Below are 17,417 nucleotides of genomic sequence, written 5' to 3' on the forward strand. Positions count from 1 at the left end.
CAGCCCCTCACTCACAGCAGCAGCATCTCACCGCGTCCTCTGTCCCTCCCCCCACTCTTGAGGTCACAACACTTGCCCCTCCTCAACTGCCCACCTGGTGGAGCTTCGGCTTCCCCCACAGGGGCCCGGAGGCTGGTGTCTTGTACCTACAGAGACCCTTTTTCTTCAGGGTCTGGGATCGGCTGGGTTCCAGTTTAATTCAGATCTGAGCAAGCTGGGATTTGGGGAGCAAGCTCCCCTCCTCTGAAAAGTAGCCAGAACCCCAATTTGGTGGGAGGGAAAGTGGGGCAGAACTGGAGTGGACACAACTGATGACCCAGAACAAGTCTGCCCTCACGCTGTCATCAGATGGCTCCTGGGAGGGCTGGCCAGGCAGTGCCTTCCCTTGGTCCACGACAAAGGGCATGTGCTCCTGCAGGGGGTGGGGTGGGGGGAGTGGGTACCTCCTTCCCAGGGAGTTTTGAGCCTTTCCCAGTATATCCGTTTCCTGCGACAAATAACCACAGACTTAGTGGCTTAAAACAACACACATTTATTCTTACAGTTCGGTGGTCAGAATTCTAAAATAGTCTGACTGGGCGAGTCAAGGTGTCGGCAGGGCTGGTTCCTTCCGAGGGGACTCCATTTCCTTGCCTTTTCTAGCTCTGGAGGCCGCCTGCATCTCTTGGCTTGTGACCCCTTCCTGGCATGGACAGCTTCTTGCTCCATCACCATACCCCCTACTTGCTCTCTGACCTGCTTCCTCTCATACGATCCCTGGGATCACAGCAGGCCCACCTGGACCATCAGGGTAACCGCCTTGCCTGAGGGCCGTAACTATGACATCTGCCAAGTCTTTTTGCCGTAAGAGGCACAGGTTCCTGGGATGAGAACACGGACACCTTGGGGCCGCTATTCAGCCCCTTACAGCTAGGCTGCCAGGCCCTCCTGGCGCTTCATGACCGGGAGGAAAAGGGTTGGGCTTCTCTGCTCTGGGTTTAGCAGGGCCCTTCCTAACCTTGTATTTCTAGGGTCTAGGCTTTCCAACCCTCTCCTTCCACCCAGAGAAGCTCACGCAATGTGTCCTTGGAAGTCAGGTGCCAAGTGTAAATCTAACGCTGGTGAGAGGTGCAGGGCCATCCAAGAAGCTCCGTGGGCCTGAGGGCACCTGTCTGAAGCCACACCCTGCTGACTGCTGCAAGCCCATGACCAGGAGGAGACAGGGGCGGGTCTGGGGCCTGCCGAGGGTGCCAGGAAGACCACGGGGTGGGTGAGCCCTGCTAGGCCCGGGCCGGTTGGCCAGAGCTGAGCTGTGGCTGCAGTGCCGCGGGGGTCAGAGGAAGAAGCTGGGGCTGTGGTCCTGGCTCGGAGATGACGGAGACCATGGCTGGGAGAGGCTCTGGGTTGGTGAGAGCATCTCTGGCCATAGCATCTAGGGTGAGGACGGTGGCCTTGCAGACAAGTGCAGCTCCCAAGTCCCGGCGTCAGGCTTTTCTTTGTGACGAGAGCAGGTGGGCAGGGTGGGCAGGGGCAGGGCGGAAGGCAGGGAGCCCCTCTTGCTACCTCTTCTCCATGCTCTGCATCTGCAGGCTGAGGGAGGTGAAGCTGGCCAGGAGGTCGGTCACCTCATCCACCTGCGGGACAAAAGGGCGGCTCTGTCTCGGGATTCCAAGACCAGCCTCGGTGCCAGGCCCCAGGCCTCCTTCCCAATACCACAGGCCAGGGCAGGCATTGTCTCTCCTCCCAAGGCATGTGGTGGCTTCACTGTGACTGTGGACAGCTGCCCAAGGGTCAGTCCTCGACAGCAGTGGCCTCAGACCCAGAGAGAAGGGCCACCAGCAGCTTCAGAGGAAGTGGGCAGAGGCTGGAGGTCACAGGGGCTGCAGCCCACAGCCACGGCCTCCTCTGCGATGAGGGTCTGGCTGCTCAGGATGGACTGGCCCTGTGGCTCCTGCCAGACCCGGGGCCCGGACCTGCGGCCACGCTCACCTGCTCTCGGGTGCTCGTCATCTGGAGGCGGGTGCACAGGTCATCCAGCCGCTCCCGCTGCTCGTGCCGCCCCAGGCGCTCCAGGTACTCCCTCAGCATCTGGATGATCTGAAACGAGAGGGCGGGCTGGGCTGTGGGGTCCCAGCTCGGAGGCACAGAGAGGCCTGACACTGCAGCCAAGAGGCACAGTGGAGCAGGTACCAACCGGGTCAGAGTGAAGTGACCCGGGAGCCCTGGCGCTGGAGGCGCGGTGTCTGTGGTGAGGGCAGCACCTGTCTGCTGCTGGCTGGGTGCCATGGCGCAGCATGAGAGGGGCACACACCTGCTTCACCTCCAGCCGCACGGCTTCCAGGCACTGGGAGTGGCCTTCCTGCAGGATGCTCAGCTTCGACTTGGCCAGGTGCAGGGGCGTGCGGCCAGCTCGGTCCAGGGCATCTACCCGGGCCCCTGTGGGAGCAGGCAGAGGTGAGCACACTGGGGGTGAGGGTGCAAGAGGAGGGAGAAGGGGAAGGCGCCACATACCTCCTCGTAGCAGCGTGGTGATGACAGGGACGTGGTTGGTGCAGGCCGCTGAGGAAGAACAGGGGCTTGAGTGCAGGACCACCAGGGCCTGGCCCTGTGTGCCTGCTGGAGGGAGCAGGACTGTCTCCGAGTTGCCTGTGCCAGGTCATGCCTCCTGGAAGGCATCACCAAAGCAGCAACTCGGTGGGACTCGGCAATCGAGTCGGGCTCCCTCCCTGTGCCGTGGGGACAGAGGCTTGGAGCTGGTACTGGCCTGTTAGCCGTGGAGTGAATCAGCCACAGGGCAGGAACCAGCTGCAGGTCTCACCGCCCCGAGCAGAGCTGCTGCTGAGCCAATTTCGGTGCCTAAATCAGCTAAGCTCAGGGCACAGCCAGCTAGTGACTGACAGGGCAGTCCATGGCACAGACACTGGGAGCTAAGGCTCTTCCTAGATGCTAGGAGATCCCGCGGGGAGCCTGCAGGACGCCAGGCTCTTCATCAAAGGAGCCTGTCTGAGCCACAGAGAAGGGTGTCTTGGCAGCTCTTCAGGCACTTACCCAGGTGCAGTGGCGTGTTCCCCAGCCCATCTCGCTGGTTGGGATCGGCCCCATGGTCCAGGAGCAGCTGCACTGGAAATGGGAAAACCCAAGAGGAGCTGTCAGAGGCTCCTATGGACTGGACCCTAACCCCCAGCCCTAACCTAGCGGCAGAGGCTCACTCAGTGTGTGGATACGGAAACTAAACATGGCCCCTTATGTTGTTTCATTCATTTGCTTGCTCACTCGCTCAGAGTTCATGTGCAGGACGCTGAGGGCCAGAAACTGAGCATTCCGGGAGGGCCTCCTGCCCTGTGCAGTGTTACAGGACTAAGATTTGGGATGGGGGGTGGGGAATTTTTTTCTTTTTTATTGAATTTATTGGGGTGACATTGGTTAATAAAATTACACAGGTTTCATGAGTACAATTCTCTAATACATCATCTGTAGATGGTATTGTGTGTTCTCCACCACAAGGCAATCTTCCATCACCATTTATCACCCCTTTACCCTACCCCCCCACCCCCCGCTTTCCCTCTTGTAATCACCATACTGCTGTGTCTATGTGTGGCTTCTTTATATCCTTAGTTGTAGGACTTCTGTTCATCTAGATTCCGGGTGGTTCTGAACGATGGTTGTTCTGTAGTTTACTTGTATTTTTGATGTGGTTGTGCACGGATGTGAGACCGCATTTACCTACGTTGTCATCTTGACCAGAAGCCATGCTTTCAATTTTTATTTCCCTAGTGATTAATGATGTTCAGTATATTTTTTATGTTTTTTGATGATTTATTTATCTTTGTGATGTGCCTGCTCAAATCTTAATCCAGGTGGTGATTACACCAGTGTAGACATATAGAAAGTTCGGTTTAAACGTTACACCACACCCAAAGAGACTCCTAAATAAAAGGGCTGTCCCGCTGCAGGTCTTGGCACTGAATAAGTGTGGCCTGATGTCTTGAAGGACTGGCCCCAACCTCGGAGGCAATCCTAGTCTTTCCCCAGGTGAACCCCTTCCCCAGTCTCTCAGTGCCAGATCCACAGGCTCGGAGAGGAACGGGCACCACCCGGCCTGTGCAGACAGGTCTTCCCCAGCTCCCCCGGAGAGATGCTATTTCCGCTCACTCCTCCCCCTCTAGGACTCACCGATCTGGTCATTGCCATTGCAGGAGGCGAAGTGGAGAGCCGTGCGGCCCTTGTCGTCCGCTGCACAGGGGTCTGCACCATCTTCCAGCAGCTGCTGCACTGGGACCACCAAGACAGAGGGGGTGGGGGAGTGACCGTGTTAGCTAAGCTGCAGTCCCAGGGGATGGAGGGATGCTCAGGGGCCCTTCCAGGCAAGGCACTGATCATGCATGGGAGAGCTTGTCCCTCCTGGGTGCTTGCCCACGGGGACTACCATCAAGGACTTGTTCCCCTGAGGGCACAACGGATGGCCAGACTCTGGGTGCTCACACTACTTGTCTAGGGAGAGGACATCGTAGAAGGATCCTGGCCCTCAGAGTCAGGAATTCTAGAGTCACAGAAATCCCCAGCACAGACTTTGGTCCCATGCCACTACCTGAATTGAGAGGCACACCTACTCCAGCTGGACACGGCTGCCCCAGCTGTTGTTCGAGGCTTGCTTTGCTCCCAGGAAGCAGCCCTTTTGAGTGGACAGAGCAGAGGTTCTGGAGCCACACAGACTAAATCCCAGGCTAAGCTAAGCTAAGAAAGGAAGACACTGCCAATAGCATGGGCAGTGAAAGAGCGGGGCTGGGAGCGAGAAGACCCGATCTGGGCTCTAATTCACCACCAAATGGGAGTGATCTCTGCCCTGCCAAACTCCAGAGCTGCTGTGATGAGACTAATGGATGTGACATTCCTTCTTCGAAAAGCATGGGGCCATTTTAAAATGTGAGGCGTTAGGTATTACATGTCCAACTAAAATGTAGAAATTGCTGCCAGACGTGATTTTAGGGCAACATTTTCGTCTGCCTCAGCAAACCTCTCAAGGACTTGAGTCCTTCCAGACAAAGCCCAGGTATCCCCTCCTCCATGAGTCCTCCTGTCTCCTCAAGCTGAGTTAGCCAGTCCCTGTCCTGCGGCTCTAATATTAACCTGCTGTTTTAGAGCAATCGCTACTGTACACTGAGCCCCAGCCTGGTGTCAGGTATCTGACTGCTAAGCCCCTGGGCCCCCCAGCAAGGTCTCACGTCCATTTGACAGACCAGGAGGCTCCAGCACAGAGGACGCGTGTTCAGGAGGCCACGCTGGGATGTAAACCCAGGTTTCTCTGGCTCCAGAACTAATTCCTCCCCAGCTGAATACCTAACTTCGGTTTTTTGGGGAGTTTTATCTTAGAAAGGGTATTGCTTTAATATTCTTCTTCTCCAACTATGTTGTAGGGGTTTTGTTTTGTTTATTACTTACCTTGTTCAATGAATGTTGCTGGCTGAGTGAATAGTGAATGAAGGAAAAGGTTTGGGAGAGTGGAGGAGAAATAAGAGCTTCAGGCTACCTTAGTGTTCATCAGTGCAATCACCAAAAGACAGCCAGTATCACAGAGACAGAAAGCTAAAGTATTCAGTCTATTTTGTGACTTGTGCAGTTATAGTCTTTGGAAAGCATTTTAGCAACATCTATCAGGAGCCATCAAAACAGGCATACTCTTTGATGTAATAATCCCATACCTGGGAAATTATCTTAGAAATGAAATACCAATGTGCAAATATATGACGAAAGAAGAGGGAGAGAGATTGAAACATTAATAATGAGAGAATCATTGATCGGCTGTCTCCTGCATGCCCCCTACTGGGGATTGAGCCTGTAAACAGGGCATGTGCCCTGACCAGGAATAGAACCATGACCTCCTGTTCTTAGGTCCACACTCAACCACTGAGCTATGCCTGGCCAGACCGAGGATATTTTTCCATTGATTTTTAGAGAGAGTGAAAGGGAGGGGGAGAGAGAGAGAAACATCAATATGAGAGTGACACATTGATCAGTTCCTCCTGCACGTGCCCCAACATGGGCCGGGGATCGAGCTTGCAACCGAGGTACGTGCCCTTGACCGGAATTGAATGCGGGACCCTTCAGTCTGCAGGCTGACACTCTATCCCTGAGACAAACTGGTTAAGGTGTTTTTGCCCCTTTAAAGGCATAGTGTGCATCCATTAAATATTGTGATTATGACTGGGGAATGGAGTTATAAAATGTTTTTTGCTCTTTATAAGCTTTAGAAATATCACTTAGTCCTACAATCATTTTATAAATAGGAATAAATGATACTTCCATTTTGAAAAACAAATGGTTACAAGGACAATGAAAAATGTTTATGATATACAAAAATTATGCGGGCTACAAAATTGTGTATACAGTACAGTGTGCAAGCCCACGAAGAAAATTCCTCTGTGTGGGAAGAAGAACCGGAAGGATGGTCACCAAAACATGAACAGAGATTAGTTCCTCTCCTAACATTATGGATGTTTTGCTTGTATAGTTCTCTAATTTCCAAAACATTTTAAGTGCATATATTATTTCCATATTTAAAATATTTTAAATGATTATGAACTCACAGAAAAGCACTTATGATTTAACACTAGCAAGGGATAAATTTTGTGCCCAAAGTAATTGTTAAACTATACAAAAACCCCCAGAATAATAAACATGCAGAGAAAGAAAGAAAAATGCTAATCCTACAACCAGTTTCGCCATCAGAGTCCTGCTAGAGCCTGGTAAACCTGAGAGCCATTTAGCTGTGAAGATGGGTGTGTTAGAGGCTCTGGATGGACAATTGCATCCTTTCTCTCAAAATAATAAAACCACCACACGAACACCTGATTCAAGGTGAACCAGACTTGGTGCGCCCTCCCTCCCAGGAGCACAGCCTCCCCCAGGCTGTTTCCTTCACCCTTCTCTCTCCTAAGCGCCAAGGGCCCCTTCTGTTGCCTCTGTAATTTGTTTCCTGAGCCCATTTCTTCTACCGCTCACTTTTTCTACCTCTGTGACTTTCTAAATAAGCTTTCTCTTATAGTTTGAAAAAAAAAAAAAGATGAACTAGACTTTCTGTGGGAGGGAAGCATAATTAAAATATTCTCTGGTCACACACTAGAGATATTAAAAAAAGAACTCGTCATTTTTCTTGAAAAGCTATCCAGGTTATTGCTCAAATATTACAAAATATTCAAGTTTGTGGAAAAGAGACCAAAGTGAAGAGAGGTGAAAAGCGCTCCGGTTTCCAGGCCTGCTCACTATGCTGTGCCAGGGACAAGGGCACCATGTCCAGGCCCGCAGTGCAGCACCGCAGCTCCCAGGTCAACGACCTCCTCTCCACGCCTGCTGGACATGGGCTTTCCTGCCCTTGGCGCTTGATCTATGCTCACACTTCCATCTGTTGGCCACAGGATCCCACCACCAAAACAAATGATGTCCACAAGAGGCAGGCAAGGATCCGCTCCCAAATACGCCACGCCCCGTCCCCGGAGTGTATGGATATGTTACTTTACACACCAAAAAGGGACTTTGCAGAGGTGATTAAGGTTAGGGACCTTGAGCTAGGAACATTATCCTGGATTATTCAGGCCCAACTTTATCCTGAGTCCTTGAAATCAGAGAACCTTTCCCTGCTGCGAGATCCATAGCGACGGCAGTGCGAGGACTCAGCCCGCTACTGCTGAATCCTGAAGCTGGAAAAGGCAGGGAAACAGACTCTCACCCAGAGCCTCCAGGAGGAAACAGCCCTGCAGACACCTTGCTTTCAGCCCGTGAGACCTGTGTTGGACTCTGACCCACGGAACTGTATGATAACACATTTGTGATGATTTATACACCACTATGTTTGCGGTAATTTGTTACAGCAGCCGTAGGAACGAAGGGACCACTTTCCCCTGATTCACAGAAAGAATTAAATCAGTGGATAAAATTAACTTTTTTCCTCTAACTTGCCCTTGAACCTTTGATATTGCTACTGCCCTATCAGCTGGTGAACGCTAGAGAGCAATGACAAGACAACCAGAGTGGTGTCCTGCTAGGAGCCCCTCCCATATCTTCCAGATGTTCTGCCAAAAAACAAGTTTGAGAACCAATGACCCAACTACCACAAAGCCTCAGTGTGCAGTGGAAGGTGGTTGCTCTGTGCAGATGGTGGCTCTCCTGGCAGCTAAAACAGACTGTTCGTTCCCCAAAGTTCCTAACCTGCTGGGTGTCAGGGATACAAAAGCAGACGTGTCCCCACCATCAAGGAGCCCTCAGGGCGGTAAACACTAAGACATCAGGAAGTTCATGGTGACGGGGAAGCATGGGAAGAGTGAGCACCTACGCAGACACATCTTCTGCCAAATGACTGCAGCTTTACAATAACGACAGTGAGCAGGCTCCACAGGGTGAGCTGTCAGACTGAAGGGATTCAAGCACCGTCTCCCCAGGTGTTGGTTACCTGGGTTTTTCTTCCCTAACCAGCCCGCGGAGCTGGATCCGCTTTGCACACTCACCTGTTTCCACATCGTTGGCATTGGCTGAGTCCCTCAACCTCTTCAGAGCTGTGAAGAGAGTAAGAGAGTACCAGTTAATATATATATCTATATATATATAAAACAGCAGCCGCCACAATGAAGCAGAAAGTGCACAGCTTCCTTGTTACCCCACCACTCAGCTACAGGAGCACCTAAAGAGAAAGAGAGGTGCCAGGATACAAGAGACACTACCCCGGGAACAAGGAGAAACTTGGAACAAGGCACAACTAGTGCAAAAGCCACATTCTGTCGCACCTGCAGCAGCTGGGTGCCTTGAGCAGGTTAGCTAACCTAGCTCAGGTCTATCGCTGGCAAAACAGGGCTGAGCTCTGTCCTGACAGCCATGGGTTGTTGCAAAGACAAAACGAGATGTTTACATGGCAGCTCTCTGTGACCAGGTTACACACAGATAATCTTATATTCTCCTTTAAAATAGGCCAGTCCCAAAGGCCTTACTTAAATGTGGTCATTTCTCTACAATGACACTACCTCTACACTAGAGGCTAATTGAAAACAATGCCTTTGTCATCAGAAAAATGGTCACATAGGGGCGGCACATCAGAGCAGAAGTCTGTCTGGCCGCCTGGGGTGATACGTTCCTCGCGATGGGACTTGGAGGAAGGCGCTCTCTCTGAGCCAGTTTCCTCCTCCATAGAATGGGATCAGGATCTGGATCTCAGTGAGTTATTACCGTGAGGGTCAGAAATGCTCACTGTTTGGCCGAAACCGGTTTGGCTCAGTGGATAGAGCATCGGCCTGCGGACTGAAAGGTCCCAGGTTCGATTCTGGTCAAGGGCATGTACCTGGGTTGCGGGCACTTCCCCAGTAGGAGATGTGCAGGAGGCAGCTGATCGGTGTTTCTCTCTCATCAATGTTTCTAACTCTCTATCTCTCTCCCTTCCTCTCTGTAAAAAAATCAATAAAATATATTTTAAAAAAAAGAAAAAAAAGAAATGCTCACTGTTTGGCACACACAAGAGCAGATTCACAGCTATACATGCACTACCTTCCTCAGCTCTCCCCAAGAGCTCCGTAAAGCAAGTACTGTACCCATTTTACAGATGAGAAAACGAAGGCTGAGAGGGTCCACAGTTTGCTTAAGGCAGAACGAAGTGGAGGAGTCCATCGAGGTCTGTGCATTAAAACCAGCGGGTAGGACTTGGCTACAGGCTCATTCCGCGGCGCCCCAGGTTACTATCTACTAGTAACCCCTGGAGGCGCGGGAAGTTTCCATTCAGGAATTAGCCAGTGTGGAAAGCCTGGGGTGACTGGTTCTGAGCAGGAAGGCCTTTTTCCTTTACATTCATGGTCCACAGCAGTTATACGTAATAATTATTCCTGCTGAAAGGAGACCTGGGGGTGTCACTCTGGGCTCTTAGGTCGGACGTCGGGGTGATGGGGATGGGGATGGGGGGGGTCCAGATTGACAGGGCAGGGGTGAGGTAGGGGCCTGCTCCCGGCGGAGGCCCGGCCCGCCTCCCGCGCGCTGCTCACCGTGCACCTCCTTGCCCAGAGGCCCGAGGCGGCGGTGGGGCCTGGCGGCGCGCCGCAGCCGGCCGGCGGGGATCTTACAGAGCAGCTCATCGCGGGGCTCCGAGTCCTGCTGCCACAGGACGTGGAGGTAGCGCAGGGGAGACTGGGCCCCGCTGGACGCCCGGCCAGGGAGGCCCGCGCCGCCGCCCAGCGCAGACCCGAAGTCCGCGAAGGAGAAGAGGCCCTCGGGGCCCGTCAGCGGCTCCGGCGCCACCGCGCACTCGCCATCCGAGCTGGAGCGGCCCGAGCGCGGCTCCTCGTCCGCGCCCCCGGCGGCGGCTGCCATGGCAACAGCTCCGCGCGGGCCTGGCTGCCGGAGCCTCGTTCCGGACCGACCAACCGACCCACTTCCCTTCTCCCGAAGCCTCGCTGTCAGCGGGCGAGCGGGTGGGCCCGACCTGCAACCACGGCAACCGAGCGGGTACGGGCTCGCACCGCGAGCTGGAGCGCTCCGAACCAATGAAAACCCTTCCAGCCTAAGCCCCTCCCCCAGCCGGGCAATAGAATGGGCTTCCGGCAGTGTGACTGACGGACATAAAAGCCAATCATATTTTGGCAGTACCCAAGTTCTAGCCCTACGTCGCTACACGGGAGCCAATAAAATATATTTGAAACACTATTTTTTTCCATTTCCTCCGTCGCAGCACGGGAAAGGTAATGGGCAGATGCTTTAACCAATCACGTTAAGATGATCTGCAGCCAATCGCGAAGGAACGTCAAGAAGCCAAACTTTAGAGAGAGGTAAATATGTATATATTTTAAATCAATGAACATGAAAAAAAATAAAATAAAAGAATTTCCCACAATAGCACAGTGTAAGTAGGAAAACGAAGATATGTTAAAATGATGGCCTATCACCACGAACCAAGGAGCGATAGTTTCTAAATGCGATAGATTCCTTTATTCTGGATTCTCTCGGCAACCCCAGCGGTGATCACTGATTTACAAATAATTTTAATTCAACTTAGTTACACCGGAGCGACGCTTCAGTCCGAGAACCAGTCACTGAGCCAGGTAACTGTGTTAGGTTCTGGACGCAGGGTCAGACTCCATTCCCGCTGACATACAGTCCTATGGGAGAAGTCAGAGCTGGAAATAGGAAAATATTCCGCAAACAGGTGATGAGTTTAACAACAGTGCAACTGGGCGCACTGTTTTGTAAGAATTTTTGCAACCCTACACCTGAGGAAAGAGTGAAGATAGGGGGTATATAAAATGGAGGCACTTTAATCAAGCTGCTAAAATTATTAACATTATGAAGGTTGAGGCGTGAGGAAAGACTATTCTTGTTCAAACTAGCCTGGTAACTTACTCTTTTAACTTTTCAGTCCTGTGTCAATGCCTGGACATCCATCTGGACACGCATCAGGCCTCCATATAACCCTCTGATTACCCCAGGACTCACGTATCCAGACTTTGTGACATCTGACTAATAACTCTCTTGGACCAGTCATGGGGCTAAGAATGCAGGGCTGCTAATTCTCAAGAATGTGCTTTTTTACCATAAGAACTTTTCTTTCTTCTCTGGAACACTTCTGGGGGTTTGCCTAGCTCTGTTTCCAGTTTGTATATTCTACTTCTTTTTTTTTTTTTTTTTAAATATATTTTATTGATTTTTTACAGAGAGGAAGGGAGAGAGATAGAGAGTTAGAAACATCGATGAGAGAGAAACATCGATCAGCCACCTCCTGCACATCTCCTACTGGGGATGTGCCCGCAACCCAGGTACATGCCCTTGACCGGAATCGAACCTGGGACCCCTCAGTCCGCAGGCCGACGCTCTATCCACTGAGCCAAACCGGTTTTGGCCAGTTTGTATATTCTAAGATCCTTGAATAAATCTTTATCTTTGTTTCTAGCCAAAGCCTCCAGACTCTTTTCAAGTTCGTTCAACATACCCACAAACCTTTCTGTAAGGTGGACAAAGAGGACCATCCCTATTTTATAGGTGAGGAGCTGAAACCAGAGAGATAAGGGAATTGTTCATTGACGTCCAGCTTTCTTGGGACTAGGGCTGTATCCAGGCAAATGTTCTTTCCTCTTATTCAACCCAGTTGAATTTACAGTGCTCTCAGAACACCATTGTGAGGTTTAACACTGAACTATTTAAAGGAAAATGTTATTTGAATTCCTTTGCCCCATAACTGATAAGGACATGTGCCAACTCCACTTGTAGCTAGAAGAAAACAAAGGAAAGAAATAAACATTGCACATGTACCACTTACCAAGTGCTTTCTATATATTATACCATTTAGTTCTCCCTCCCAAGGGTATTAGAAGGCAGATATTATACCTATTTGCAAATCAGTAAATTGAGGTCCTGAGATGTATGAATTGTCCAAGGGTACAAGGCTAGAATGTTGAAGAACTGGGATTTGAACTTTGAAAAGTCCTCTCCATCATACTACCTTTTTTTAAAAAAAATGAAGAGCCTGCTGGAAACTTGCTTAAACCAAAGACATCTGAGTATTTAAACCTCATGTTTGCTGAATATACCCTGAAATAACTATTATTTTTCCCTCCCTTTTTTTCATGTAATAACCTCCAAAGTAGTGGTCATCCCTTCCATCTCTCCTTGTAGAACCACAGTGCACAGGCTGCCCAAAGCACAATTCTCTTCATGTCTCTAGGATCTGCCTGCCCATTGAGTTCAGGTAGCATCCAAACCCTTTGTCCTAGCAGTCAAGACGTTGTCTTTCTCCTACACCACGAGGGTCTGGTCTTCAGGAAACCTGGCCTATTAATATGTTTGCATTGTCACAATCTTTTCATTTGAGCAGGACCCCTAAACATCTAGAGGTGGTTGCTACTGCTAATTTTTAAATCAACTTTGTTAAAGTATAAATTACATGGCCCAATCATCTATGTGTTTCAAGAACTACCTGTTACTTTGAATCAGAAGAATAGGATGTGGGTTGAATGTGGACTCAGTTAGCCTCAGCCTCAGGGTTTTAGACTGGAACTTGGCTCTATGGAGTTGTATTCCCCCATAACTCCTGGCTCAGCAACTGGCACCAGCACATTGTAACTATTTCACTAAATGAATGAATGAATGAATGAGTAAAGATAGTCCAGCCCAGTGGTTAAGGCCATCAACTTTGGAGCTGTAAATATGTGGGACTATGGCTTTGAGCAAGTCATTTTACTTGCTAAGCCTCAGTTTCCTCATCTGTAAAACGGAGGTAATAGTGGTACCTAAATCATGAGATTATCACAGGACTGAATGATATGATGTGAGTAAAGCACCTAGTATTGAGCTTGGCACAAATTTAGTGCTCAAAACAGGGATATCTATTGGTGTTATTATAAATAAGGGTAGGATGCATGCAAATTCTACACAACAGTGGGCATATCACAGGGATTTGAACTTGACCTAAGGTTAAAGCTTTCATACACAAGTTATTTATATTTGGTCAATCAGCAAATAAAACATGAAGCACTAGATGAGAGACAAAGAAACTACCTCTGTTTGCCTTGTGGGGAAAGCTTCTGCCTGGAAACCCAAGGACTTGGGTTTTAAGTCCTGTCCAGCCCAAGCTTACCTCATGATTTGGGAGTGTTTCCTTTCTTTGGGCCTCAATCTTCCCATAAGGAGGTTTTGTTCTAGGTCAGATAATGACACTGGGTCAGGCCAGATGCATCAGGTTGATTTTCTTTTCATTTCCATCATCCTGTTGGCCTTTACAGTATTTTAGAACAATTTGAACTGGTTGCCAACATATAAAAATTGAGAGCTTTCACATAAAATTTTCTATTTCCAGATTCTCTTAAAAATGGGAAAGTATGGCAATATAGGACCAGCTCTCCCACAGGGCAACAGCTGGCTGGAGCTGCACAGCAACTTTCCCCTTCAGATGGGGAATGGTGTTCTGGTTTGCCACAGCCCCCACTGCTCTGTTACCTCCACATTGAGGCCTAGAGGCAGCTGCCCCTTATTGTCATACCTGTGCTATTGTTTTTCTATGTAGAGTTAAAAGGAAATTAATATATTTCTTGTCTTTATGAAACATGGAATAATGAAAATGTGTGGAGGGAAATTATCTAGTATCTGAAAATATGTGGTGATTATGCGACTTGTTAATATGCTGGAGAATTTCTTTTTTAAAAGTATATTTTTATTTATTTCAGAGAGGAAGGGAGAGAGAGAGAAACATCGATGAGAAACATCAATTGGCTGTCTCCTGCACACTCCCTACTGAGGATCAAGTCCGCATGTGCCCTGATGGGGAATTGAACCAGCAACTTCTTGGTGTATGGGTCAACGCTCAACAAGTGGGCCACACCAGCTGGGCGAGGCTGATGATTTTTGACAAATGTATACATTCATGTAACAACCACCCCAATCAAGAACATGACAACTATATTTTTAACAATTTGAGAACTGTGATTTAGGCTACAGAGAGAGGGCCCTGAGTTTTCAGAAAAGTGATTGAATATTTATTTATGGGCAAGAGCAATATTCTTCCACGTCAATGGTGAAAAAAGGGACACAACCTCCCTGGCCAGGTACTCAGTTGGTTGGAGTGTTGTCTAGTGCACCGTAAGGTTGAGGGTTTGATTCCCAGTCGGGAGCACGTTTCTCTCCTGCCCCTTTCCTTTCTCTCTCAAATCAGTAAGCATATCCTTGGGTGAGGATCAAAAAAAGAAAAGAAATAAGGGATACAACTAACATGGTCAGGAAAAAGCTTGCTACTTCACTGTTTTTCTCCTATCTAATGGACTCCTATACCAGAAGATCCTTAAGGATGCTTCTAGTTCTGATCTATAAAGACTGAGCTACTGCTCTCCCAGGGCCCACACATTATTGCAGTAAAGGAAGGTAGAGAGGGGCTTGTGAGATAGATCATGCTCAGGAGAGTGAAAAAATAGGACAGTAAGTGAACTACAAACACAAGGTTCTTGGGAAGTGAAGCTTGAAATGAACCCAGCCGAAGAGCCCAAGACAACTGTAAAATATAACTAATGGCTTCTCTGAGTCAGAGAAGTTCCCGCCTCAAATCGCAGGCAAGAGATGAAGAGAATCAGGGCAGTTTTTCAGCTGCTAAGTTCTCTCAACAACTCCCCCAGGTAAAATTCCAAGGGCTTTGGTCTGTCTGTTGGAAGTTTCTTTCCCTTTGAAGTACTGTGTTTCCATTAGCAAGGGAGCCTTGCAAAATCGCCCTGTTTTCAGAAACGTCATAGTCTGTAATGGAGTTCCAGCTGTTTTCAGATCAAAGTTGCATTTCTAAGCAGACTTCATGTGCTGCCTGTTTCAACTCAAAGCAATTCTGCAAATACGGATTGAAAATTGGAAGCAGGAGAGTGAGGTAGCTATTACAATACAAGTGAGATGATGGAGGCTGGGACAAGAATGATAGCGACATGGTGGTGAGAATTGAGCCTGGGAAGATTTTGAAGATAGAGCCGACAAAATGCAGATGTGTGGTGTAGAGAGTCAAGTCAAGGGTGGTTCTGCAGGCTTTGCCTGATCAACTAAAAGTATGAAATTGCCCTTAACTAAGATGGGGGAAACTGTGGGAGGGGAGGAACACGGTTGGGGCAGAAAATCAGAAGCTCAGTTTGGACATGTTAAGTTTCAGGTGCCAATACTTCCACAAACTCACCAGGGCCATGAGCCCACTTCAGGGGTAGGTCCAGGATGGAAATATGTGGGAAGTCAACAGCACATGGATGATATTTAAACCTAGTGGATTGGATAAGCCACCCTAGGAGTGAAGTTAGATCAATTAAGAAGAGACGAACCCCAGAATGAAGGGGCAGTCTACTACACACACACACACACACACACACACACACACACACACACACTAGAGGCCTGGTGCAGGAAATTCATGCACGGGTAGGGTCCCGAGACCTGGCTGGAGATCAGGGCTGATTGGGGCCTTCTGGCTGTCGGCCAGGGCCTCCCTTCGTTCCATGCTGCCCCCTGGTGATCAGCGCACATCATAGCGAGCGAGTGAACTCCCGGTCTCCTGGTTGAACTCCTGAGGGAACAATTTGCATATTAGGCTTTTATATATAGAGATATATAAAACATGCAATAGCTGACTATTTAATCAGTGGCTAGTCACTGACCTTTTTTCTTAGATTGTCAAATAAAAAAAATGACAACAGCTAACAACAATAGTGTGAATGAATAAAAATTATACCTGTTTTTTGTCAGATCAGCAAAATATATATTTTTTGGTGTGCTACAGAATTTTAATAATTAGTTTGTGTGCCATGAGATGAAAAAGGTTGAAAATTGCTGCTCTAGTATGTTAGGCCTATTTTTTTATTGATAATTTAGAAAAACTCTGACTTCACAATTCCTTTTTAGTAATGTCGTGAACATTTTGAGAATTGTCAGAGTTGGGGCAACCCTATCAAATTTTTGTCTTACATGAACTGCAAGTTTCCAGGTAATCTCAAGCTTTCCAGTGCCCTGATTAACCTTAAGCATTCCTTTCATTGAGGACCCTCAGTGATCACAGTGGATGGTAGGTATATCTTACACATGAAGACCAGCAATAACTTAACTGTACACATAAATGTATTCTACTAAACTGAAATGTTTCCAAGTGGATATCCTCTAGCTGGATCTCAAATGCCACTAAGCACAAAGGAGTGTTACAGGGAGGAATCCAGTAGAGAGAGCAGTTTTAAGTGATTGTAGTAAAAATATCACTTTTGCAAATTTTACAAAAACATTGGATAATGGGAGCAAATTGCTGGGAACCCTCCTTGAGCCAAGGCAGAGTCCCGGGGAACTGAGGGAACCCTAAAGCTTGAGGTACCATCTTTTGGTGATAGTGCAAAGAGGGAACACAAAACAAAACCCTGGCGCAGGGAGTTGGGCCATGGTGTTATAATCCTACATAATAAAAGGCTAATACAGTAGGTCCTCGGGTTACATCAGAGATCCGTTCCTACGATGTAATGCAATTTTTGCCGTAAGTCAGAACCCACCTACATAAGCACCTACGTCACTCACATGGAGCACATACACAGCAGTAATGAAGTGAAACAGTAAAAAAAATTTAAAAGAAAGATAATTCCTGACCTTTACTTGGGGTAAATAAATAATAAAAACATAAAGCACATATGTACATACGTTGAAATGACGGAACTTTTTTTTAATAAATACTGTAAATGGGAGATGGCGACATAACCACCAAACGATGTAACCAGGTGCATCGAGTTGGATTTAACCTGAGACCTGCCTGTATGCAAATCAACTGAAGGGCAGACCAATCAGTCGCTATGATGCACACTGACCACCAGGGGGCAGACACTCAATGCAGGAGCTGCCCCCTAGTGGTCAGTGCGCTCCCACAGGGGGAGCACCACTCAGCCAGAAGCCATGCTCATGGCTGGCAAGTGCAGTGGCAGTGGTGGTGGGAGCCT

General features: G+C 48.8%; 1 protein-coding gene across 3 annotated transcripts; it reads right to left on the minus strand.

The window, feature by feature from the left end:
* Positions 1-512: 512 nt before the first annotated feature.
* ANKRD54 (ankyrin repeat domain 54) lies at positions 513-10,516 on the minus strand. Of its 3 annotated transcripts, none has more exons than XM_070411087.1 (8): positions 9,993-10,516; positions 8,478-8,525; positions 4,153-4,251; positions 3,028-3,099; positions 2,491-2,538; positions 2,291-2,415; positions 1,969-2,076; positions 513-1,613 (listed from the first exon to the last, which is right to left on the minus strand). In XM_070411087.1, exons 1-8 carry the CDS (start codon positions 10,315-10,317, stop codon positions 1,539-1,541), a joined length of 900 nt encoding a protein of 299 aa, XP_070267188.1. In that variant the 5' UTR covers positions 10,318-10,516; the 3' UTR covers positions 513-1,538. The 3 variants fall into 3 exon arrangements, with proteins under 3 accessions (XP_070267188.1, XP_070267187.1, XP_070267189.1); XM_070411086.1 differs by having other exon boundaries at positions 2,491-2,595; XM_070411088.1 differs by having other exon boundaries at positions 4,153-4,246; positions 9,993-10,082.
* Between the last annotated feature and the right edge of the window lie 6,901 nt (positions 10,517-17,417).

Source organism: Myotis yumanensis, unplaced genomic scaffold, assembly GCF_028538775.1.
Source record: "Myotis yumanensis isolate MYYU_CA2020_CCGP unplaced genomic scaffold, mMyoYum1.0.hap1 SCAF_3, whole genome shotgun sequence".
Classification (NCBI taxonomy): Eukaryota; Metazoa; Chordata; class Mammalia; order Chiroptera; family Vespertilionidae; genus Myotis; species Myotis yumanensis.

Excerpts from the sequence above, each read along its gene's own strand:
- ANKRD54 (XM_070411086.1), bottom strand. The coding sequence starts at position 10,317 with ATGGCAGCCGCCGCCGGGGGCGCGGACGAGGAGCCGCGCTCGGGCCGC. Across the intron at positions 3,100-4,152 it reads CAATGGCAATGACCAGATCG|TGCAGCTGCTCCTGGACCAT; the intron begins GTGAGTCCTAGA and ends TCCCATTTCCAG. Across the intron at positions 2,077-2,290 it reads TGCGGCTGGAGGTGAAGCAG|ATCATCCAGATGCTGAGGGA; the intron begins GTGTGTGCCCCT and ends CTCTCGTTTCAG.